Below are 24,377 nucleotides of genomic sequence, written 5' to 3'. Positions count from 1 at the left end.
GAACTTTTTTTAATTTTATTTTACACATACTTGTAATGAGTTTAGTAATCTGGTTATCCAATTAAAAGCAGATTAAAAGATGACAAATTACTGAAATCCCCTGGCAGTCCAGTGTTTAGGATTCTGTGTACTTTCACTGCCCTGGGCCTGGGTTCGATCCCTGGTTGAGGAACTAAGATCCCATAAGCCTGCAGTGCAGACAAAAAAAAAAAAAAAAAAAGACAAATAAAGGGGAAAGACTTGTTAAGTAGCATGTTGGCAGCAGCAGGAAGTGATGGGTAACACTGTTTCACCAAGAGAGAACACATACAAACAAAAACCCTTTCAAAGGAAGTTATAAAGAATTACAAAGGCAAAGTAGCCTGGAGTTATTTTTCAAAGGAACAAATAACTCTAAACATTAATTAGTCATGTATTTAATAACAATCATTGTTGCTAAAAATTAGTCAGTGTCCTTTTGTAGACACTGAGGGGTAGAGAAGTTTATAAAGTTTTCTAAAAATTGGCATTATAAATAGTTTGAAAAATAAAATAAATAAATTTATTAAAAAAGGGGGCTTCCATGGTGGCGCAGTGGTTAAGAATCCACCTGCCAACGCAGGGGACACGGGTTCGAGCCCTGGTCTGGAAGGTTCCCACATGCCGCGGAGCATGCCGTGTACCACAACTACTGAGCCTGCGCTCTACAACCCGCTAGCCACAACTACTGAAGCCTGTGCACCTGGAGCCCGTGCTCCGCAACCAGAGAAGCCACCGCAATGAGAAGCCCACACACCGCAACAAAGAGTAGCCCCTGCGCACCGCAACTGGAGAAAGCCCGCGCATGGCAATGAAGACCCATCGCAGCGAAAAATAAAATAAATAAAGTAAGAAAAAAAAAAGTCTGGACCAAATAGTTCTCCTTAGTTATAAGGCAAAGTTAGTTATTTCATTTCCCAAATATAGTTAGAAAAATAACTTATTTTATATACAGCTTTACAGTACTTGAGCCAACTGTGGTTTCATTACTTCATTTGTAAGTTCAACCATATTTTCCAAAGCCATGAAAGATATTTCAGTTTTTTGCTGTTTGGGGAACTGCTGTTATTTCTATTGATGTTTCCTCCAGGGGGCTATTGCAATTCCCATAGCTGCCACTAGCACGGTGTAGTGCCAAGAGCACAGACTGATGGTCCAAAGGCTTTCGGCTTCTGAATCCTGGCTCCACCACTGACCAGCTCTTGAGCAAGTCACTTCCTCACTGAGTCTCAGCTTATCCATAGGGAAAATGACACGGACTCTGCCTTCCTCAAAACGTTGTGGTAAAGTACTTTGCAAGTTTTAATTGTGCTGATAAACTTAAAAGCACTCAGAACATTTGCTATGAGTACATTAAATTTAGCAGATAGGATCTCTTTAGGTGTGTCTGAGAAAGCAGAACAAAACTTGAGTCAGTTATGCTTCTTCCATGAAAATAAAAATGTCCAAATAATAGTCAAACTAATGTCTTCCTTTTATTTAAAGTTACCAGGACCTTTTACTTATTTACTTTTTAAATACAAAAACTTTGGTACAGACAGGCTCCCCTGTGTGCCTTAAATTTCAACTATTACCAGTCATTACTTGATCTAGATGTTTCCTCAGAATCATGTTTTCTCTTCCTTGAGTCCAAATTTTTGGGGTTACGCACATCCTGTATTGTTTATGGGCTTGGTTTAATTGTAATAAAAATTTCCCCATAGCGGGGCTTCCCTGGTGGCGCAGTGGTTGAGAGTCCGCCTGCCGATGCAGGGGACACGGGTTCGTGCCCCGGTCTGGGAAGATCCCACGTGCCGCAGAGGGGCTGGGCCCGTGAGCCATGGCCACTGTGCCTGTGCGTCCGGAGCCTGTGCTCCGCAACGGGAGAGGCCACAACAGTGAGAGGCCCGCATACCGCAAAAAAAAAAAAAAAAAAAAAAAATTTCCCCATAAACCAGCCTTTAATAATTGGCTTTTGGGGGACGTCCCTGGTGGTCCAGTGGGTAAGACTCCACGCTCCCAATGCAGGGGTCCCAGGTTCGATCCCTGGTCGGGGAACTAGATCCCACATGCATGCCGCAACTAAGAGTTCACATGCCGCAACGAAGATCCCGCGTGCCGCAACTAAGACCCAGCAAAAATAAACAAATATTTTTTTAAAAATTTTAAGATAAAGATTAATAATATTTATATGTAATATAAATATTAAAATAAATATTTAAAATAAATGAATAAATACTTAAATAATTCTTTTTAATGGTTTTTGGTTCATGCCTCCCACCACTCCTAACTACCCAGTACCTTTCCCAATAAGAAACTTTACCTCCACTTGGCTTCTCTTTCTCACAGCTCTCTCTACTCCCACTGTGACCAAATCAAGCTGACTTGACCTGTGGGGAAACTCATTCCAATTGAAGCCTCTCAATATCTGAGTCTTCTAGCATCCTCTAGATCAATCCTCAATTATCACTGAATAATTTTTGTGAAACTTCCTCACTGTCATGTTTATATTCACCCTTTCCTATTTTGTTCTGAACAAACATATCAGGAGTTTTCATAAAGTTATTCAATGATTTTTCCATAAAAACAAAAGTTGCACAGTTACAAAACTTGGCTTCTTTCCAGACACAACATAGTTGACTTACTTTAAAAGAACTAACATTTACTCTGAAAACAAGGTGATTTTGATAATTCAGCTTTCTGTTCAGATGAAAAGACAGTTTACAAATTTTAGAGCTTGGATAAAAGGTGCAGTACCCCAAATCACAGTCATTTAAAGAGACACCAGCTATTATAAGCAGGTCCAAATCCTGTCAGAATGTAAACCCTTTCCAAATCCAAGTCATTTCTTGTCTAATTATTTTAAGAGTCTTTTTAGTTGTACTATTTTTAAAGTAGAGGGACATACAAATTAGCCAAAGGGTTTTTTAAGCCACTGATGCACTGAGTTTGATAAAAGTTAATCCCATATAAAATTGCAACTATAATTTTATCCTGATGCTTTTCTTAGACTAGGCAGAAGTCAGAAGACTTTTCATCAGGAGGGAGATGAGAGGAGACAGCACTAGATAAAGCCTATCCCTGGCAGAGATCATCTAACAAGGGCAGTTAACAAGTATTAACCTAATTCAAGTCTAGAGCTTACCTCTACACGGTGTGTGCCATAAATAATGAAGCACTGCACTTCTTCTTTTTGACAGATACTGTGATGGTCACAATGCCTCAAAGCACACAGTATTTTTTTTTTCTTTTCTGTTTAATTTCAATCCATTTTCTTCTATCATTGGTTAAATAATACATTACCTATTTGACAGTCAAGGTTACAATATACAATATCACTGTACTCTACACATATGAGGATTCAAGAAGATGACAATCAAAAGTACATCTTAGTCTTGAAATTATACTGAAACTTATTAAACTGAAGCCCAAGTAACTGAAGTCCTTAAATGACCAGATTTTGTTGTTGTTATTGGAGCATTTAACTTCCAGGAAAAAAGTAAAACGGTAAGCCAATTTCTTGAAAGTCCAGGACATGAACTGGGATCACTATTTACACAGAGGACTGCTCACAGCTTTGCTACTTACCATCCTGGACAGTAAGATGCTATGAAGAAACAATGATCCTGAAACACAGTAAGATCACTCTTCAAAAAATATACTTTCTAAGAAAAATGGACTAAAGTCTTAGAAGGATTCATCTTTTCATTCAATGAATATTGATTGAATACCTACTGTGAGTCAAACACTGTTCAGGGTGGTAGGGATACAGCACTGAACAAAAGAACACAATTCCTGCCCTCAAGTAACTTACATTCCAGTAGGAGGAGAAAGACAAGCAAAATTATCTGAGAAGTTAGATACTGATAAATGCTATGAAGAAAGATATTCAATTATAAAATTAAAATGTCAAACACGTTTTGACAGAGTAAGCTAGAATTAAACAGGAAAATTTAGTACATATAACATTTTACTGCACAAAAATGACAGAAATAACAGATGTTACTGCACACACTTTCAACATCAAAGGTTGATGTTCTCTATTTGTACTACCACATACGAGGTCACTTTGTTTAGGACCCACGAAACTGAGGGTAAAACAGAGCCTTCCATTCTTCAATCATTTTAGTTAACTAGTTTGTTATATTGCAGGATCATGTCTTATATGCCATTCCAAGAAATGAATTAGTTAGATTTCTTTTTGTTCAAATCTCCTAAATTTGGGCCTTTTGGGGCTTGCTTATTAGCTTAATTCACAAATGCTGTGTTTTAAGGCAATGAATAAATAGTAGCTGTTCTCTTTTTATTGAGAGGACAGTGAAAAAAACCAGATAACCTCAGTCTAATTTGGCCCATATTCCAGTTTTTAGATTTCAATTAAGTCACAGGAAAAAAATACTTTTCATGTTTTCTTGAACTCAAGTCATAGTTATTCCTTCTATCTTGTCTCACCATAGACAGTTAGTAGTGTGAGCAATATTCTTAGAAGTTGGAACCACACAATATAAAAATGAAAAGAAGGGCTGAAATGGGTATATTTAGGAATAGCTGCTTATTTTTCTGACATTCACTTTTCTCAGGTTAAAATTATAGCTGTTTTATGTTATACAGAAATGGTTATGGGGAATTCCCTGGTGCTCCAGTGGTTAGGACTCCGTACTTCCACTGCAGGGGGCACAGGTTCAATCCCTGGTCGGGGAACTAAGATCCCAGACCACACATGCTACAGAGTGTGGCCAAAAAAAAAAAAATTATAACCCCCCAAAACTATAAATGAATATGGGCCTTATACATTTCAAGAAAGAATCTAGTCACATTTAATATCTATTGCCTAAAAGAATATTACCCAACATATTTTCCATTGCCTTAAAAAAATATATGTATAGCAGCTCCACTGTTCTCAATAGTATTACCATGAAAAAGCTGAGGATGATAAAATCAGGGAAATTACTTTCGTGGTTAAAATCCTAAACAGATACACATGAAGAAACTCATAGACTTCTGTTACTAAAAGCTGTATTTGTTTTTTCTTCATCAACCAAAATTTGCAAATCATGCTTTCATCATACAAGAAATAACTTTCTATCCCACATATTTACGAGGTGGTTTTCTACTTATAGCAAATACTTCTTCCAATACTCCAAGAAAAGAGTAAAACTGTTTCCCTTTTTAACATACAAAAGCTACTTCCCTTTTCTATCAGTAATATAAAGTTCCATCTAATAAAGGCCACACTTAAGGCTTTAATGGATTTGCTTTTATATGCTCCTCATTGAGGATCAAGGAATGGGGTGGGGGGTTGGAGGTACATAACTCAGAAACATACATTCGATATATTTTAATTGTTTAAGTACCATAACACCAGTTACATTTTATTAGAAGTTCTACTTAAAAATACATAAGATATTTTCATTACACTTAAAAGTAGAAGAGGATGAACTACCATTAATATGTATGTGCTATCAAGGGTAATAGGAATTATTCTCTATTATTCTATATCCAATTACCCTATATTCAAGGTATATAATGATAAAAGTCTCAATTAAAAAAAACCAGATGCAAAGGTTAAATGATAGAATCATGACTTGCAGAAGAGGAATTAAAAGTGGAATAACAATTTATAGTGGCCCTGTCCCCATGCTCATAATTCACAGATGGTAGAACGGAAACACTTGGGTGGTGTGAACTGCCGTAACGGGTGGAAATAATATCTGTGTGCACAGCAGCTAAATCACAGTGATCCAGTTCTATCAATAAAGGCAGCAAGTGCTTCAACAGGCTCACTGGTTCTACCACTTTTTCTTGTCTGGATGCAGATTCTGACTCTAGAAGCTCCCAAGTTCATCCAACAGCAGTGCAACCAGATCTTGCTTTGGAAAATGTCTCGGCAGGGAACTCTCCTGGGGTGTATTTCATCAGACTGCTACTTCCAACTCTGCCAGGAAACAAGCTCGCAAAAGGCTTCCTATCAAACAGCTCTGCCCTCAGCACTTCAGACATTCCCAGCCGTGTCTTGCGGCCTAATCATGATTCATGTTCCTTCTCAGACTTATCTTTCTTTGCCTGATGTGGCTTCAAAAACATATTTTAAACAAAATAAATTGTAGTAGTAATTAAAATAAAAGATAACAAATCTCAAGAGTACTTTAAACAATCTCCATCAGATATGGGAGGCTGCACTGTGCCAGGCTGTCCTTAAGGGCACACGCTCCGTGGCAGGCCTCCTGTCACTGGCCCAAGGTCACATACCGGGAGGAAAGATGCTGATCAAGAAGGCAGAAGAAGGGGCTTCCCTGGTGGCGCAGTGGTTGAGAGTCCGCCTGCCGATGCAGGGGACATGGGTTCGTCCCCCGGTCCGGGAGGATCCCACATGCCACGGAGCGGCTGGGCCCGTGAGCCATGACCGCTGAGCCTGCGCGTCCGGAGCCTGCGCTCCGCAGCGAGAGGCCACAACGGTGAGAGGCCCGCATACCGAAAAAAAAAAAGAAGGCAGAAGAACTAGTCCCGTTGTGGTCTCTGCCACATAACCATGAGCAAGTTACTTAACAACTCTTTGTCTCTGTTCACCATCTGTAAAATTAAGATGGATATGAGTACCTCACTCATAGGATTGTTGGGGATCAAAATAAGCGAAAACATTAAAAACACTTAAAACAATGTTTCATATGCAATAAGTGCTCAAGTAATATTAACTCTTATTATCAGAGTTTAAGTCCCCTTAAACAGTATAAAATTTCATATTACATCTTCTGTAGTATAGAAAATTCTACACTTAAATGCTTCCTTCACTAATGGGGCTTTTTCTTTGGCAATTTTTCTCTTTCTTTCCTTTTAAAATAAATTATTTTAAAAAAATACAACAATTGGATTGCTTTTCTTTAGAAAAATGGCAATGGCTCAAAGGAAATGGCTCTACTCAAAGGTAGAGCGTCGTTGAGGGAAAAGTGTTAAACCTGCAGCTGAAAGACCTGAACTCTAGCTGGGGGCTGTCACTTACTAGTTGCCCCAGCCAGGCCCAGGGGGTACTGTAATGGACAGTGAAGTCCGCACTCTAGCAATGGGTCACAGATATTGAACAAATAATAATATGTAGTTTTAGATATAGTCTTCATTATTAAACATGCTTCACTTTTCTTTCTGTTATCCTACTGCAACATAGAATGTAGAAGTGTTCTTTTCCTTAAGTCACCATTCAAACATAAATCTGACTTCAAAATACATGCCAGAAATAAAAGTACAAACAAATATGCATTTGCAAAATATGGGTGAGAATTAAGGTTATTTTCTAGATGATTCATTCCAAACTCTGGGAAGAAGAGAAAGGGTATTATAAGGAATATCTTTATTCTCAGTGGTGTAGCTGTGAACTTAATTGGCTGACTTAATGACAACACCTTGAGTCATTTTTCTCCAATCCATCTTTCTCAGTAAATTATTCCAACCAACGAACAAATCTACATGATGCAAAAGAAAACGGAAATGACTAAAGAAAAATAACTCTATACTACAACAAGTGACCTGCACCAGGACCTCCCCTTGGTCTGGACACTGCCCATCTTTGGTCCACTCCATCTCTGAGATGGTGGAAGGAGGAAGGAAGTCAATTAACTCAGGATTAAATTAAATATACGTAAAGCATCTAGTACAGTGCTAGGCACCTTGTCAGTACCCAACAGAAAGCTACTGTTACTATCCCGTATCATATATGAAAGAAACAAAATCCAGAGAAGTTGGTTTCCTTGGGCCACACAGGTAGTGTACAGGGATTTGAACCCATATTCAATTAGCACCAAAACTCCTCCTTGTTGCCTACAAAACCCCGTGCTTTGCCAACTGCAGTTGAATTTGATGGTACAAAGTTCAATCTGCTAAAAATCCACTTGATATCGAAATTAATTTGTCAAGTCAAAGTCTGAGCCGTCTAAATAATTGTAACATGACTGAGCAAAGACAAGTTGTTTTTATATTCACAAGGAAATGAGCTGTTTCCACCCAGCATGAAATTACTTGTGTTTTTTCTTAGCCTGCTCAGTTAAAGCTTGTTCAAAATAACACACTCTGTCCTATTTATAAATAAAAACTCTGCACACCTGTTAGTGATTTCATTTGGATGATCTATATAAGGTGGCATAAACCCTTGATAGAAGTTATTTCTATAACATGCTGCTACTTCTCATATAGGATTTGTGACATGCGTGTTTCTTCTAGTGAAATTAACATCTTTTTCTTTTTTTTGAAATTAACATCTTAAGCTGATTCTTTTTTTTTTTCTTTAATTTATTATTTATTTGGTTGCACTGGGTCTTAGTTGTGGCACGCGGGCTCCTTAGTTGTGTCACGTGGGCTCCTTAGTATGGCATGGTTGCAGCATGCATGTGGGATCTAGTTCCCTGACCAGGGATAGAACCCGGGCCCCCTGCATTGGGAGCGCAGAGTGTTATCCACTTCACTAGCAGGGAAGTCCCTTAAGCTGATTCTTAAGAATGTAAATTGCCTCTGGGTATCCTGTCAGTTCATTAAAAGATAAATTCAAGTGACATTTATTTATGAACAAACTGCTTGGAGAACCAAATAGGAAAATATTTGCTAAACCAACATATTGTTAAGGCAGTGATATGAGCAAAGGCTTTGTTAACAGAAAAGAAAATGCCATGTTCAGGTAGGGTGTGTGTCTGACAAGACAAATGAAGTACAGCGCTCAACAACTGGCCGGGGGAATTGGTTAATGCGTGAAGGAAATATGAGTCATCCGTTCATTCACTGGAGAACTGTCGCATACCTACTGCCTAGGTGGGCACAAAGGTGCTGTTTGGTAGGGAAGACAGACTTGGATCTACCATCAGAGGTACAATAAAGGAACGACCATTCACAACCTCCTCCCTTTCCTCCTTGAAGGGAGATTTTTTTTCCTTAACATTAATTGTCCAAGTGAGGAAATGAATACCCCACATGGCCTTTTTTGAGATCTAAAGATAAAGGCCATTCAAAACAGGCATTTGGGGCTTCCCTGGTGGCGCAGTGGTTGAGAGTCCGCCTGCCGATGCGGGGGACACGGGTTCGTGCCCTGGTCCGGGGAGATCCCACGTGCCGCAGAGCGGCTGGGCCCGTGAGCCACGGCCGCTGGGCCTGCGCGTCCAGAGCCTGTGCTCCGCAACGGGAGAGGCCACAACAGTGAGAGGCCCACATACAGCAAAAACAAACAAACAAAAAAAAAAACAAAAAAAAACAGGCATTTGCAGGGGAAGTGGGGGAGGAGTGATACTTCAGAGGCAAATTATTTTCTTAAAAATATGAAGGTCTTGAATTTTTCACAAATCTTCCATCCTACCACCACCTTCACTCTGGAGAAAAGAAAGATTAGGGAAGAAAGATCCTGTTAAGCCGAGAGAAGGGGAAAGATTGCCTCTTGCATGAGTACAAAGCCTGAGCTCATAGACGACTGTACCCACAGTCGACTGTACCCACTGTACCCACAGCCTGAGCTCATAGACGACTGAAAGAGGGGTGTATCCAAGACCCACGTGAAGTTGTATGCAAAATTCTGTATTTTGATCACAGTCTCAAAGGTGTCCATGTCATTTATAATTTTAAAAGTTAAAGTTCAAGCAGAAGTGACAGATACAAACTCAAATTCTGGCTCTTCTGCTGTATGATTGCCCAGATTTGCACAGCAAATCACCCAATTTTTCAGAACTTCTGTTTCCTCCTTTTAAAATGGAAAAACAATGCCCAACTCATCGTGAGGATTAAATGAGATAAGGCAGGTCAAGCTTCCAGCATGACAATGTTCATCCACCCGCGAGGAGGATAGCAGAAAGCTGTTAGAGCGTCTAGCATTATAAGGAATTAGATCTGGAACCATATACGCCAAGAACAATGGACAGAACTTAGAGCCCCTAAAACACCGTCAGTTCCCCATGTCTGCCATTTTGTAACAACTCACAAACCTCCCCATATGAGCAAATGCATCTCAATTCCATAGTGTGGTCATGAGACCACACTATTTTTTATTTATTTATTTTTGTGTGTGTGTTCACTTACTTTAATAACACTACATTTACCATGTTATCACCATGGAATGTAAATTCAGGTCAGACAAGAGAATTTCACAAGTACAACAAAGCATTCTGTAGTATACCAAAGTTGGTATAATGTCTGACCAAACCAACTTGCTCATAAATCACTTCCATTACAGGCAATTTATTTAGTTTAACATTTATGATTCTTTCAGAGAAAATAAACAGACTGCACACATTTAAAAAGTATTTTTCATTTACCTTTGCATTAGCACTTAAAATACACACTTCTATTTCAAAATGCCATTTCAAAATTATTCTACTATAACAGCAGCAAACTATAATTCTGCAATTACAAAACAGCTAAACGGGGATCTACAGTTAAGTTACTCTCATGTTTACAACTATGATTCTGAAACAGATACTACTTCAAAGCAGCTGTTACCAGCTCTTTAGGTTTGGTTTAAAAACACACACATAGTTGCTGGGAGGTTTATAAGGTTGTATTCCGTGCACTGTTCTGAAAGGGTTCTTCAAGAGCCAACCAGACCTTAAAAACAGTACTCAGTCCACAAGGCAGTCAGAAAGAGTTAAATTAACTGGGGTAAATAGGACTCCTACATTACATCAAAAGCATATGACAGTCTGCAGCAACTGGGAGCATTTACAGGTTTGGCATGTTGTCCTCTTTACAACTAATTTTATCAGAAGAGTTTAAGAAGGTGGACATTGTACCACTATCAAGTGCATTTAAAAGTGACATGTTTTTGTGCTCATCTGACTCCCCTGAATGACCTAACTAGTGAACTAGCCACTAGGCAAATCAAGCCTGCAAGAAAGGAAGCCAATATTCAAATTACCATGTTATTGTCCGACCCACAGAATTTATTTTCAACATAAACATATAACCTCAATATGAGATGTCTAACTAAAGCAAGCACCACCAAGACCAAGACAGCATCTCCTCTTCTAAGGTTTAGGTTCTGCCCAGATTTCTTGATACATGGAATAGCCCATACCAAGAGTCACTGCTCCCACAACAAAGCCTTGGGCTGCCACACGCATGTGGATCAGGTGAACAGACATTTTAGTATTGCCCCTGTTCTTCAATTTATATAATCCATATGCAACGATTGCTGCAAAACCTGCCATTCCAATGCGGACAAATGGTGCCTCTCTAGCTTTTAGGGTAAATTTAGATCCCTAATCTTCACCATATGAAGAAAGAGAAACATCTGTGTCACTTGACATAGTGATTGAAGAATCTTCAGACAACGGCACAACGTCGCAGGCTCCTACCGGCTTCTCGAGACCACACTATTATGATAGATCATTGGTGACAGAGATTCAAGGACATCTCCAATGTCTCTTAGGTGAAAAATCCAGCACTGGGAGAAAAACATCTCAGACTATTACCCCTTAAATTTATTAGAAATTAAGTGAAGGTTGAATATTCCATTTCTTTAAGTAAACAGGTATCCAAATTCTATAATAACTTGTGTGATAATACATTATTCTAAAATGCATAATATCTCCATGTTTATGTGTATAGTCCCTCTACTTATATATATGACTAGTTATTAATTATCTAGACCAAGTAAGACAAATAACAGAAAATCTAAAATCAAGAAAAATCCTTGCTCATTTATAATCAGGTTTGGACTTTGGAAAGCTTTCTTTATCTAGGTAGAGAGGCCAATCTAAGATTTACATTTGCTTCAGATGGTCCAATAGATCTAACTCAACTATTTACTGATCCTTGTCTATACGTCAATCTTACCTGTTTTATAACATACATACCTGAATGAATAACTACTCAGCCCAAAGGTTAAAAAGTTTGCAGGTATTATACTCTTACCGTACACATATTTCAGCTATTTTTAGAGTCCAAATGAAAACAGCTAGTACAGAAGGAAATGTGCATGAAATTCTTGAGGTCTGCTCAGATAACAGTCAAGATAGGTCAGTGGATATTTGGAATACCTAAGACACTGATTTAAAATAAAACACTCTGAGGGCCAAGAACACTTTCTAAAGTTGTGCTTGAGAGTAATGGTTTGTATTAAGTGCATGATTCCTCTCTATTCCAACAAATCCCTTAGCCAAAAAATTTCTCCATTTGTCAGAAAACATAAGAACCTGTTCAAAGTTCAGCAGAGAAGTTGACACTCCCCTGATAGAGCAATCTAACCTCAGAGAGTCTCTAAAACCCTTTTTCTAGGTATTTGAGAAGAAGGCCCAAAATGAAAAAGAAAATCTAACGAAGAAAGGTTCTTTTCTACCTCTGTTCAAAGTTGGTAAATGTTCAATTCTCTCCAGGAAATAAAATCATACAGCAAATAAAGGCTGACTTAACTGAACTGCAGTCTGTGCTTATCAGTCTAAATTCAAAACAAGAACCTTAATTTTTAAACTAAGTAGGCACTGATTCAGCAACCATGTACTATGAGGTACAAGGCACTATTCCAGACACTGGTGATACCACAGTCCTGCTCTGATGGAGTTTACATTCCAAAGGATAAAAACTTGACATGTGTGTGATGCACTTCAAATACAATTTTAAAAACATTTTCTGAATATCTGTGATAAACCACAACAGAGTAACCAAATATCAAAGCCTATAATTAGAATTTTAAAATGAGAGGCCAAAGTAAGAACTTCTAAGTTTTGTTAGACTTTTCAACTTATTCATCAAAATGCCTTGGAGGGGGCTTCCATGGTGGCGCAGGGGTTGAGAGTCTGCCTGCCGATGCAGGGGACACGGGTTCATGCCCCGGTCTGGGAAGATCCCACATGCCACGGAGCGGCTGGGCCCGTGAGCCATGGCCGCTGAGCCTGCGAGTCCGGAGCCTGTGCTCCGCGAGGGGAGAGGCCACAACGGTGAGAGGCCACAACAGTGAGAGGACCGCGTATCGCAAAAAAAAAAAAAATGCTTTGGAGGTAATCTTAGGGGTGGCTTAGGATCCATCTCAATTTCAAACCTGTTATTTGAAAAAGTTATGTATGTAGGCCATACATGCAGACAACAAGGACCCTCCTTCCCCTCTACACAAAACACTCAGAAATAGCTGAAAGAAAACTGCCCTCTAAAATTTAAGTTATAAAACTAACACATAATGTGTGTGTTATCATATCATAGCAGAAGCATGATAAAGTTACCTTCAAAAGGTTTCCAGGATATTTTTTTTTTTTTTGGCCACACCACATGGCTTACAGGATCTTAGTTCCCCGACCAGGGATCGAACCCAGGTCACCGCAGTGAAAGCGCCCAGTCCTAACCACTGGATGGTCAGGGAATTTCCCAAAAGGTTTGAGGATTTTTTAAATGTCCCTGTTTCCTAACTGAAGATTTTAAAACTTAAAATAAAAACTCCAACCAAATGTAAATTTAAGCCGAATAAGGACATTAAGATAAAGATTAAGACATATAAGAAATAATATTTTGCAATGAATCTAATTAAAACCCATGACAGCATGATTAAAATGTGATTATCAAATGTAATATAAGATTTTAAAAGAATTCTTGAAAAAGACATACCCTAAAGAAAAGATATAAGCCTTAATCCAAAATCTCATTAAAAAATTTTTTTTTGTTTAAATCCTAGGGGTTAGGTTGAGGGCAAGAGGGAAGAAACAGAGAAGTAAAACCTATCAGAGAAGTAAAAACTTACTGAAGCTCTATTTGAGGGCAATGAGGCAGTGACATTGTACAAATTAATTTCAGCTGGCATTAAAATAGAGGTTCAAATATGACTGCTAAATTACAATGATATACTAGAAATTTAAGTTTAGCAACGTAAGAAGTGCAATTACCAGTGGCTGCTGTACTTATTTGTACTATAAGAACGTCTTATAAAACAAGCATGTATTCATCTCTTAGTAAAAGGAAGAAACAAAGATATTTACAAAAGCAAGAAAAGAGTTAATTTGAAGAGGTCAGTCACCACAATGTGGAAGTGGGAGTCACAAATAACAATAGCAGTGCTGAAGAATAACACTTACTGAGTTTCCTAAATACTAGGTCCTCTATTAAATGTTTTACATTTAAGATTGTATCCTCACAACCACTGTCAAATAGACATTATTATCATCCCCAATTTACAGATGAAAAACCATTGGACTTGGGGAATTAAGTAAGGTGCCCAATGTCACACAACTGGTAAGTGGCAGCTGGGATCCAAACCCAGGTGTTTCTAATCCAACTGGCAAATGTCTTAACCACTCTATTAAACAGCCTTCTCAAGAGGCCAGTAGAGGCAGTGCCCACCCTAGCACAGCCCAGAAATGATACACAGAGGAACTTGTCTGGTCCGTGAGGCAGTACTACTCCCCTTATGAAGATATGGAAGGTTTTCTGGGCAATTTCCCTTCTCTGATTCCAGGCTCACCAAGCAATTTCTGGTTTGCTCCAGCTTCCACATGGCCTGCCTGAAGGGAGATCATGGCCTGGCCAGAGGGCACACATTCTTGGGGCCCCTGGTAGTTCCAAATCTCATCGTAAATTACTGAACTTGCAACCTGGTTTTACAAATTCTCAAGGAGCTGGGGTAACACAGGTCTTACTCTCTGAAACAGGTTCTTAAGGCTGACCACCTCATTCTAGATTGTGATATTCTTTCAAGGACACACTGCCCATGGGAGTAGTTATGCCCAGCTGATACACTCCTCTCTCACCACCTCCATCAACCCTCTCTAACATATACTTTCAAAATTAGAAAGTTTTCTAATTCCCCTTAAATTCTGTAAAGACTCCCACAGCTTCTCTTGAAAAAGTGTTATGAAACTCAATGAATGATATGCAAGGAACTTCAACAGCTCTGAGAGGACGGTGCTGTAATGACCAGCAGTATTTTCCTGCAGCAATCATTTTTCCCCCCATTTTTAAAAGCCACTTTCCACAGTGCAAATACGGTGGGTTTTGAAAAAAGTTGACAATCTAAGTTAACTATATTGGATACAAATATATTAACCTTTTTGTTTGTAGTTCCTTAATGTATTATCAAATACCTCACACAGTCAAAAAACAATGAAGACTGACAAGCCTCATTTAGCCACACATTCAGCTTAAGCAATAAAATGTTACCCATATAGTTGAAGCTGCCAGGTACAGCATTACAATGGGATTATCGTATGGCCCTTATAATTGTCATAATAGAAGTGAAATGTTATTCAACGAAGCAAGGAAAGTAAAGATTTTTCCCCCCAGCTTAAATTTGCGCAGTAGCAAAGCTTATCAGCCAAATCTACATGCTATGATAATTTTGAGTTTTCTTGACGGGAGAACACTGCAAGATAACATACCACTCTCTCTTGGTATGAATCTCCTAAGTGATGTATGGACACAAACTAAGAACAGGTGTTGCCCTGACTCAGATGATTTCTAAACAGTCATTGGGCAAGATTAGGCCTGGGCCTAAGCCATCTGTTTACATGCTACAGAGCAGAGCTTCTGGAGCTTTGAAAAGTTTGCTATACAAACTTTCTAACTAACTTTCTGACTCTCCTTAAACGTTGGAAATAGTGGGACGGCCTGTCCAGGGGCAAGAGATTTTCTAGAGACCACACCTGTTCCCATTTAGAGCACTCTTCCCTTCTGTTAAAAATCAGTCTCGGCTTCCCTGGTGGCGCAGTGGTTGCGGGTCCGCCTGCCGATACAGGGGATGCGGGTTCGTGCCCTGGTCCGGGAAGATCCCACATGCCGCTGAGCGGCTGGGCCCGTGAGCCATGGCCGCTGAGCCTGCGCGTCCGGAGCCTGTGCTCCGCAACGGGAGAGACCACAACAGTGAGAGGCCCGCGTACCGCAAAAAAAAAAAAAAAAAAAAAAAAAAATCCGTCTCATTATATACCCATAGCTGTATGAAGCTGCTTGTTCCTGAGTCTGATAACCTCAAACAAGGGATGGCAATTTCTCTGGGCTTTTTGACTAACAGAGAAGCAAAGCAATGCCTGTGGGTTCAGTTCAACCTGTATTTATTAAGCCCATTCCACGTGTAGTACTTTGGGTACAAAAATAAATTAACCACAGTTCCTCAAGCAGTTGACTCTAGTGGTTGTACGCAGACCTGGTGCATGAGGAAGAAATTACAGGAAAAAGAAACCAAAATAGGAAAAAAGGAAAAATGCGTGAAGGAAGCAAAAAAGATGGAATGGATGCAAGTAGGCAGGACCAGTCACTGAGGTCGGCGCTCCTGGTTTACTTTCTCCTTGGGCCGTTCCATTTTAGTTTCCTTCTAAGGCTCTCCCTCTGTTCAACCCCAAGGAGTATGCTAAATTGTCTTCTTCTCTCATACCCTCTCCCAGGTTAACTGGCCTAGGCTGAGGATCTCCAAATCTCTTTCCTCCAGCCTGGATCTCTCACCTGCACTCCAGACCTGCACATACTCTACCTGCTCAACGTCCCCAGTTGGCACCTCAAACTCAGTACGTCTGAAACTGAACTCACCACACGCCTCTCCCAGCTCCCCTCAAACCTGCTCTTCCTTTTGTGTGTCTTCCCTCAGCTATATAGTCCCCACCATTTACTGGTAACCTTAGGATCCACCTGGACCCCGGCAAGTGCCTCCCCATTACTTGATAGGTAGGTCCTGAATATCTCCAGATGCCACTCACTTCTCTCCAGCCCCATCCAAACCCAAGTGACTACCATCTGAACCGCAACTCTATTCCTTTCTAGTCATTCTCCAAAGGATTCACGCTTCATAAAAACAATCACACCACACGCCTATTTAAAAACTCTTCACTAACTTCCCCACTACTTTCAGGACAAGCCCAAACCCTTTAACAAGAACCCCGCATTAGGTGGCCCCTGCTCTACAACCTTTCCTCTGCCTGTGTCTTGGGCCTTGTGCAGTTCCTTTGTTGGCATAGTCTTTTCCAGCCCTTGAGAGGCCCACCCTGCCCCACCTTCAGGTCCCAGCTCAGACATCACTCGCCCTGGGAAGCTTTCCCCTTTGCTGCCTCTCCCTGCTGTCTATAGCACCCTCTACTTCCCCCATCATCGCATGCATCACGCCTGCTTTCTTACTGGTATCAACAGTAGGGTGAGCTCCTAGTACGTATGAGCTTGGCACTTAATAAGTCTTTAATAAAGACTGATCAAATGAATGGATGTTCACCAGGGGCACAGCTTATCTATTCCTGACTTTTTATGAACTACACCATTAGCAGGATTTCCAGTCAAGGCTACAACATAGGCATTTAAGTGAAATAACCCGTTTTTTCATTTTTCTCTTACCCCAGAACCAGGCAGCCAAAGACTGGAAGGGACCTGGGTTTAATTAGAGCTCTTTTCTTCACAGGCCTTACACAGCATTTTGAATTTAAGACACTGTATGGATACTTGAGGACTTCACAACTTCCTACAGACTGGATTAGGGGTTTTCCAGGGCAAACTTCCCTATGATTACTGTAACAGACTATAGTTATTAGAGCTATGGCTTTACATGCACATTAAATCACAACCACAGGCACCACTGTTATCCCATGGTTCAGATGAAGGAACCAGAGCTCAGACAGGTCACATAACTCACGTAATGTTAAACAACTAATTGATGAAGAAACCAGAATTCAAACCGGGGCAATATGTCTCTCGAATTTTGGCTTGGCCTGTGCAAAACAATCAATGAATGTTGAATGAATGAATGAAGTCAGTAAACTGTACTAGATCAGGACAACCCATGTGGCATTACACCAGAAGACCAGAACTACTTGGATAATCCAAAATGCATTCCTTTTTTTTTTTTAACGTGGCTTCAAACAACCATTTTATTTTGCTCACAATTCTGTGGGTCAGGAATTTGGGAATGACTTGGCTGAGTGCCAGCTGGATGGCTGCGGGGGGGGGGGGGGGCTGAAAGGATCCATTTCCAAGATGGCTTCTTCACTCAGATTCCAAAATGCATTCCTATCTCATTCTGGATAACATTTTGGGGGAACATATAAACATTTTCAAAACTCAGGCATTGGTAATTCTCTTACGGGGCACACCCAAGGAAAGACCTCTTTGCTCCGTATTATTCCTTCCTGGTGGGGAGAAGGGCTTACAGGCTCATACTTTGAGAAGACAGCGCGCACGATAGTAGCTGGAAAGTAAGGAACAAAGCCCGCCCAAAGAAGCCTGCAGCCTTTTCCGGGGCTTACCTCCCGAAGCTCCAGTCTCTGGGCCACAGCCTCTAGGCTCTCCTGGCCAGTGCTCTCCACGGACAGCGTGAACTCTACAAACTCATTGTTGAGCAGCTGGATCCGGGCAACCAGGCAGCTCTTGCTGGATACCGTGTAGCGCCGGGTGCGTTTTAGTTTCAATCCAAATGGCAGTGGCATCTTCTTCTCCCTTCAAGAGTTGGAGGGGTGAAAAGGGAAAAGCACCGCCACCAATCCAGTGGTGGTAATGGCAAGAGAAAGCAATCCTGTCCTGAAGGGAGGAGTACTGTACAGTCTCCGGCTGCTCACCCAACAGCTGCTGCCGCCATTAAAAAGCAACTGAGTCTCCAAAGACCAGGTGATGGGAGCACCCAAGCCAGTGCTGGGGAAAGAGGAACACCGGTTACATAGGCAATAGCAAATCTGGGCTTTGTTTTCAAAAATAAAAATTAATAAAGCTATATCTAAGCTTTCCCTCTCTTTTGGAAAAATAAGGCATTAGCAGGATCTGGGAGGCAGTGGGGAAGTTTATCATCAGAGCTGTGTTACGCCCTGGGTCAGATTCCACCCCTCACTCAATCCCACAGATAGTAGTGACAACGTGTGGCTAACTTCAGGATTAAATGAGATAATGGCTGACACTACTAAAACGCCAAATTTAGTAGCTAGCATTACTGGTCCTCTTTCTATTTTACATAAGTTTTGTTTTTTCATAGTTAACTCTTTTTGGCTCCCCGATACTCCAAATGTTAGGGTTCTTTAGTCCTTAAGTGAGATAATTGCAAAAACCCTCCAAAAGAGCTACGTTCAAGTCTCAGTCCCAATTAGGCAAATTAACCCTGAACCCGAATGGAATAATCCCCTGTAACACAGGGCAGCTGTGAGGTTCAAACGAGGTGAACACTTAACAAGCATTTGTAGAACTCTCTGGTTTATAAATATTTACGTCACAAAATCGATTTATTTATAAACAAATTATAAAAGACCCTACAAATGCTTGTTATCGGATTACTACCAGACGCGTGGAAGTTCTGAAAAGCGTGGCCCTGGCCCCGGCCCCTTTCCGGATGGGGACGCCTAAAGGGGCGGTGCGCCTTCACCTAAGCGGGGCCGCAGCCCAGAAGAGGAGGGGGGCAAGGCCCTTAAACGCCCTCCCAAGTTAATGCGGGGAGGACGCTGCTCAACAAGCCCGTGAGGCCAAGAAGACTAGGGATAGCTCCGGCTCCTCCCTCGTCCTCCCCCCCACGGAAAAGCAGGCGACGTTGCCCGAGCAACCCACAGCCGCAGAGGCTCCGGAACCCTCCGCCTGCGACCGCGTTTCCGGACGGATGCTCTAGGAGAGTACAGGCTCCCGCTGATGCCGGAGGGAACACTTAAAGGACCCGGCTAGAGCCCCAGAGGCGAGGGGGAGGTTTGGGTGGGGTCCATTTGAATCCCGATTTGGAGCTTCAGGACCTTCGCCAAAATACGCTACTTAAAACTTTCTAAACAACACCCATTGGTGGTACCTCCTGGGCTGAAGCAAACTGGCCTTGAGCGGCAGCTTGGAACTTTTACATTGGCTGGATTTTTGTTCCCCTAAACGAGTCGACAAAATCCCAGATAGTTCCAGAATCCCGGGACGGTTCCCACTCTCCGTTATCTTCTGAACAGAGGCTTCCCCCGAGGATGAATCGTTTGGCAAGGCTCGGCCGCGGCTGGTTACCCTGAACTTGGGCCGAGAACCGCGCGGAGGGGCAAGGGCAGCCCCCAACCCTCTCATCTGGCGGACACAGAACCCAGGCCTCGGGAGAAGCGGCTTTCTCAGCCTCACACTAGGACGGGCTGAGTTGGGAACCGATCCCAGATTCCTCATTCCCAGTCCTCTGCTCTTTTCTGCTTTTTCTACTGCGTGTCAGCCCCAGAGGTGATGGGCACTCAGGGCTGGGGGGTGGCAGAGCTAGAGTATATAGTTTAGCTATTACACTAGGCTTTGCCAAACTTAACATTTTATAATTCCATTCCACAAAAGTGTATTGCGTCTCTGAGTACAAGGCAGTGTAGTGGCCCTTTAGAGAAATCTAAGACGAGTCCTAATAAGCCGTCTTTGCTCTTAAGGAGATTACAAGCATGCTATAATTACATACATGGCTGTATCTCTAATAAGGACCCAACCACGATTTTCTGTTTGTTTTTTGGATTTTGTTTTGGTTTTGAGCTCTGGTTATCTCCAGATAGTAAGAAAAATAAAAGTTAAAAACCAGGAATAGAGGAAGAAGGCCAGAGGAAAAAAAGAAAACTAGAACTACATAAAGAATTGTGTTAACATTTGTTGTGTACCTTTGTAAGGTAAAAGCACCATACTAAAGGGGGGAATAGAAAATAGATATTACGAAAAGACATGGGCTCCACCTGCAGTTTTCAATGCTCTTTTCTATGTCAGGGTATAAACCAAATAGATAGCTGAGGCAAAATGAAAGAAAAAAAAATCAAGAAATGAGAACTTTAAATAATAAGCTTTCAACTAGAAAATTGCCTGATAAGTTATGAGTGTCTGTATAAATTTTAAAAGATTATATATACATATATATACTAAATACCCTTTCAAGTGATTAGATGGTGAATTTAAATTTTACATAGAAATTGTGATAACTGGAAAGAGGACAGATTAAGTACAGAGGAAAGATGAAAATTTGAATTGGGGGGTGTTCAAATATGGTATTCTCTTCACTGCCTTCAAGGCAGTAGATACTACACTATATAAAACTATGCCTTGTAGGCAGTAGGTACTACACTATATAACTTAATCATTAACTTAAGCTCTGATGAAGCAAACAGAGTAAAACTTTCAGTTGTCCCTGAGTGTGAAATGTTTTACTGCATCAAGGATAAAGAAAAGCCAATGTTTTCTCTTTTTTATTTTGGTAGATGTTATAATGTAATTGAAAAAGCTGAAGGGTGTGTGTGTGTATCAGATGCATTTTTTCCCCAAGATCTATCCATAAGAATAGCTTGCTTTTTGTTTATTAAGACGTGTAAAAATAATGTTCTGCTTAATAATTTACAAAATTAACAATTGACACATTTAATTTTCAGTTATGTGCAGTATTTGCTACCAAATGATGTCATAAAGTTATGAATGTTTGGATAGAGGAGTAGAAATTTAAGATGCTTTGGGGGGATGTCTATTTCGGGTGTAAAATAATATGAAACAATTTGAAAGGTAGTTGGATCTGGAATTCTAACGTATCTAACTACTAAAGTAAACAGAAAATTCATAATTAGCTTTTGAAGGAAAATACTAGGAGATATTTTGTTTCTCTACAAAATCACTTTGTTATGAAATAAAAAACAGGTATATATTAAATTCTGTTCAAGGTTTCAAAAGGCAGTCCGAGATATTTGTGAATTCATTTTAATGTTTTTACATCACCTTTCAGAAGTTCCTCAAATACAGTTTAATTCTGAATCCTGTAGTTTCCCGCCTTGTTGCTAAAGTCCTCACTACACGTAATTCTGCTAATGATGCTTTCAAATAAAACAATCACTAAATGAGTATATGACATTTTTAGAATAATATATAGATCTATAGCATTAAATCAAACGCATGTTTCTCCTGAACAAAACATTTATGCGTAGAACTCGAGAATAAAATGTGCTAGGAACAGCAGACAACTACTTTCAGAGTAAAAATCTATCATATCCCAAACTTAAAAAAAAAAAATCTGGGGCTTCCCTGGTGGCGCAGTGGTTGAGAGTCCACCTGCCGACGCAGGGGACACGGGTTCGTGCCCTGGTCCGGGAAAATCCCACATGCCGCGGAGCGGCTGAGCCCGTGAGCCATGGCCGCTGAGCCTGAGCGTCCGGCGCGTGTGCTCCGCAATGGGAGAGGCCACAACAGTGAGAGGCCCGCGTACCGAAGGGAAAAAAAAAAAAAATCTGTCAGCAACCATTAGGCATACAGCGCTTGTCACCTGGAGCACACGGAGTGTTTTGAACGTGTTTGCGAGCATATTATTATAAGGCTTTCTCAGCAAGAAAGAAAATTAAGACGGGCATGCCAAGAGCGGCCAATCTAATCAGGATTTGCAGAAATCACAAGTCGGAATTTGCAGACCCAAGAATTCTTTTTTCCAGAGTAAACAATCTTTACTCCAAAACCAAAACAAGTCATCACCACGAAACAGTCCTTCCCTACTCGCCTTCTCGCCAAAGTTACCTAGCAAATCTCGCACTTAATATTCTAAGAGGCACAAATATGCCTAAAACGTTTAAAACTCTGATCCAGAATTAAGCCGCTACAATCAGCCGAGGAGTTCAGAATACAAGTTCAAGACCCCTTTAGAAATTACTCAAGTAGATCAGAGAGAACCTGGAAAAGAAGACTTTTTTCTTTGTTACGCTCCTGCCTTAGGTCTGGGAGCTGGGACCCATCCTCCAGGACTCCGGGGCCGGCCGACGCGCTCCGGGGTCCCGGCTCGCGGACACACGCCAGCGCTCGGCCCCGCGCCCGCCCGCCCGCCCCCCGCCGCCCGCCGGCCCGGGCCCCGCGCCCTCACCTGCTCCCGCTCCCGCATCCTCGGGGCCGCGCGCCCAGTTCAGCGGCCCGCCTCCCAGGGCCCCGCCGCGCGGCCGCCGCAGCCGCGCCCGCACGCCAGCCCGCGCCGCGGCGCGCTCATGGGGCTCGCACGCCTCACTTCCTGTCTCCCCGAACTCGGCCCGCAGAGCATTCCCCCGCGCAGGGTCCCGCGGCGGCCGCGGCGAGGGGAGAGGCCCGGAGAAGGGACACGCCGGCCGGCAGCGCCGCACAAAGAAACCGGCCGGGGGCCGGGGCAGCAGGAAGGCGGGCGGACGGGCACAGGACGCGCGGCCGGAGCAGCGGAGCGGCCGGGGCCGGGCGTCCCTCCCCCTGGGCCGGGCGGGCGGATCCGGGGAGGCGGTGGCTGCCCGTGACCTCAGAGAGTTGGAATGCGGGCGGGGGAGGCGCGGACAGCTGCGCCCGGCCGCAGGGGAGGGGGCGCGCCGCGGCTTTTTTTAATCCTATGACCACTTATTTTAAGAGTTTCCAAATAAAGCAAGGCTTTTAATAAAAATGAGAGGAGGGGGATATTATTTCGGTGCCATGTAAAGGGTTTTATTCCCGTGTTGTTCTTAGGTGTTCTGTAAAATTCTATTATTGCTGGAGTTGTTCGTTTACTCTTATACATTTCTGAAAACAGTTCAAACATTCAATTTCTTCCTCCCATGCTTACGTCTAAGGATATAGCTCATAAAAAAAGGAAAAACACTGATTGGTAGTACAGGGTGCCAAAGTCCCCTTCCCCTGAAAAAGGTTATGCCTCAAATAACCTGTAGGTCTTCAAAAGAGCTGTGTGCTTAATGCAGTACAAAGTAAAGCTCTTAAGGATGGGGAACTCCAGAGTCAAAATTGTCTGGGTTCAAATCTCAGCGCCAACGCTTACTTAGCTGGGTCGCCGTGTGCGAGTTTCTTAACCTTTCTGTGCCTGCTCATCTCCTGTAAAATGATAATAATAATCATCACTATCTGGGCTTCCCTGGTGGCGCAGTGGTTGGGGGTCCGCCTGCCGGTGCAGGGGACGCGGGTTCGTGCCCTGGTCCGGGAGGATCACGCATAGCGCGGAGCGGCTGGGCCCGTGAGCCATGGCCGTTGGGCCTGTGAGTCCAGGACCTGTGCTCCGCGGCGGGAGAGGCCGCAGCAGTGAGAAGCCCACATACCGAAAATAATAATAATAATAATCACTATCCAGTAACTTGTGTGAAATGTTTCATTCTAAGCCCTATTAGCAATTTTTATTATTACATGGTATTATTACACTGCATTATTATTTTTATTACTGCATGGCAACACTTAAGCCAAGGAATAAAATTGTGTCCCTAACACCATCACAATAGGGTGTTTCGCCTTTCCCTGGCATATGGTTTGAGTGATTGGAGCAGAGAAATTTTTATTATGTAAATTTTATTTAAATGATTTTTTAAAAAAATATGTTTCTGGAAAGCTTTCTTATGTTACATTTCATTTAGATCTCATTTTCTTCAACAGTTAACAGACACTTAGTGAGTACTTACTCATGGTCCCTGCTCACAAAGGACTTCTAGTCTAGTGGGTAATAAACCTACACACCGCACATACGCATGACAAACAAGGCCTAAGTGGAAAGCGCCATCCTGGAAGTAGGAGTGCGATGGAAGAACAAACCCTAGGCAGGACTCAGCTTGGGTAAT

At 41.8% G+C, this 24,377-nt stretch overlaps 1 protein-coding gene and 1 pseudogene across 3 annotated transcripts in view; both read right to left on the bottom strand.

The window, feature by feature from the left end:
- The window catches only part of PTPN21 (protein tyrosine phosphatase non-receptor type 21), a 67,460-nt gene extending 44,701 nt beyond the window's left edge, over window positions 1-22,759 (bottom strand). For 2 of the 3 annotated variants that reach the window (XR_009535669.1, XM_060124205.1), the window contains exons 1-2: window positions 22,691-22,759; window positions 18,153-18,534 (exon numbers count right to left, since the gene is read on the bottom strand). Coding sequence is in view for 2 of the 3 variants with exons in the window: in XM_060124205.1 (XP_059980188.1) it covers window positions 18,153-18,332 (180 nt within the window). In the remaining variant the exon portion in view is untranslated. Of the gene's footprint in view, window positions 1-18,152; window positions 18,639-22,690 lie in introns of those variants that run through there. The other variant, XM_060124278.1, reaches the window with a different exon arrangement.
- LOC132529478 (HIG1 domain family member 1A, mitochondrial-like) lies at window positions 10,072-11,364 on the bottom strand (annotated as a pseudogene).
- Window positions 22,760-24,377: the final 1,618 nt, after the last annotated feature.

This window comes from Lagenorhynchus albirostris, chromosome 1 (assembly GCF_949774975.1).
Source record: "Lagenorhynchus albirostris chromosome 1, mLagAlb1.1, whole genome shotgun sequence".
Taxonomy (NCBI): Eukaryota; Metazoa; Chordata; class Mammalia; order Artiodactyla; family Delphinidae; genus Lagenorhynchus; species Lagenorhynchus albirostris.
The sequence above is the reverse complement of the archived record's forward strand: the minus strand, read 5'-3'. Positions and strand labels throughout refer to the sequence as shown.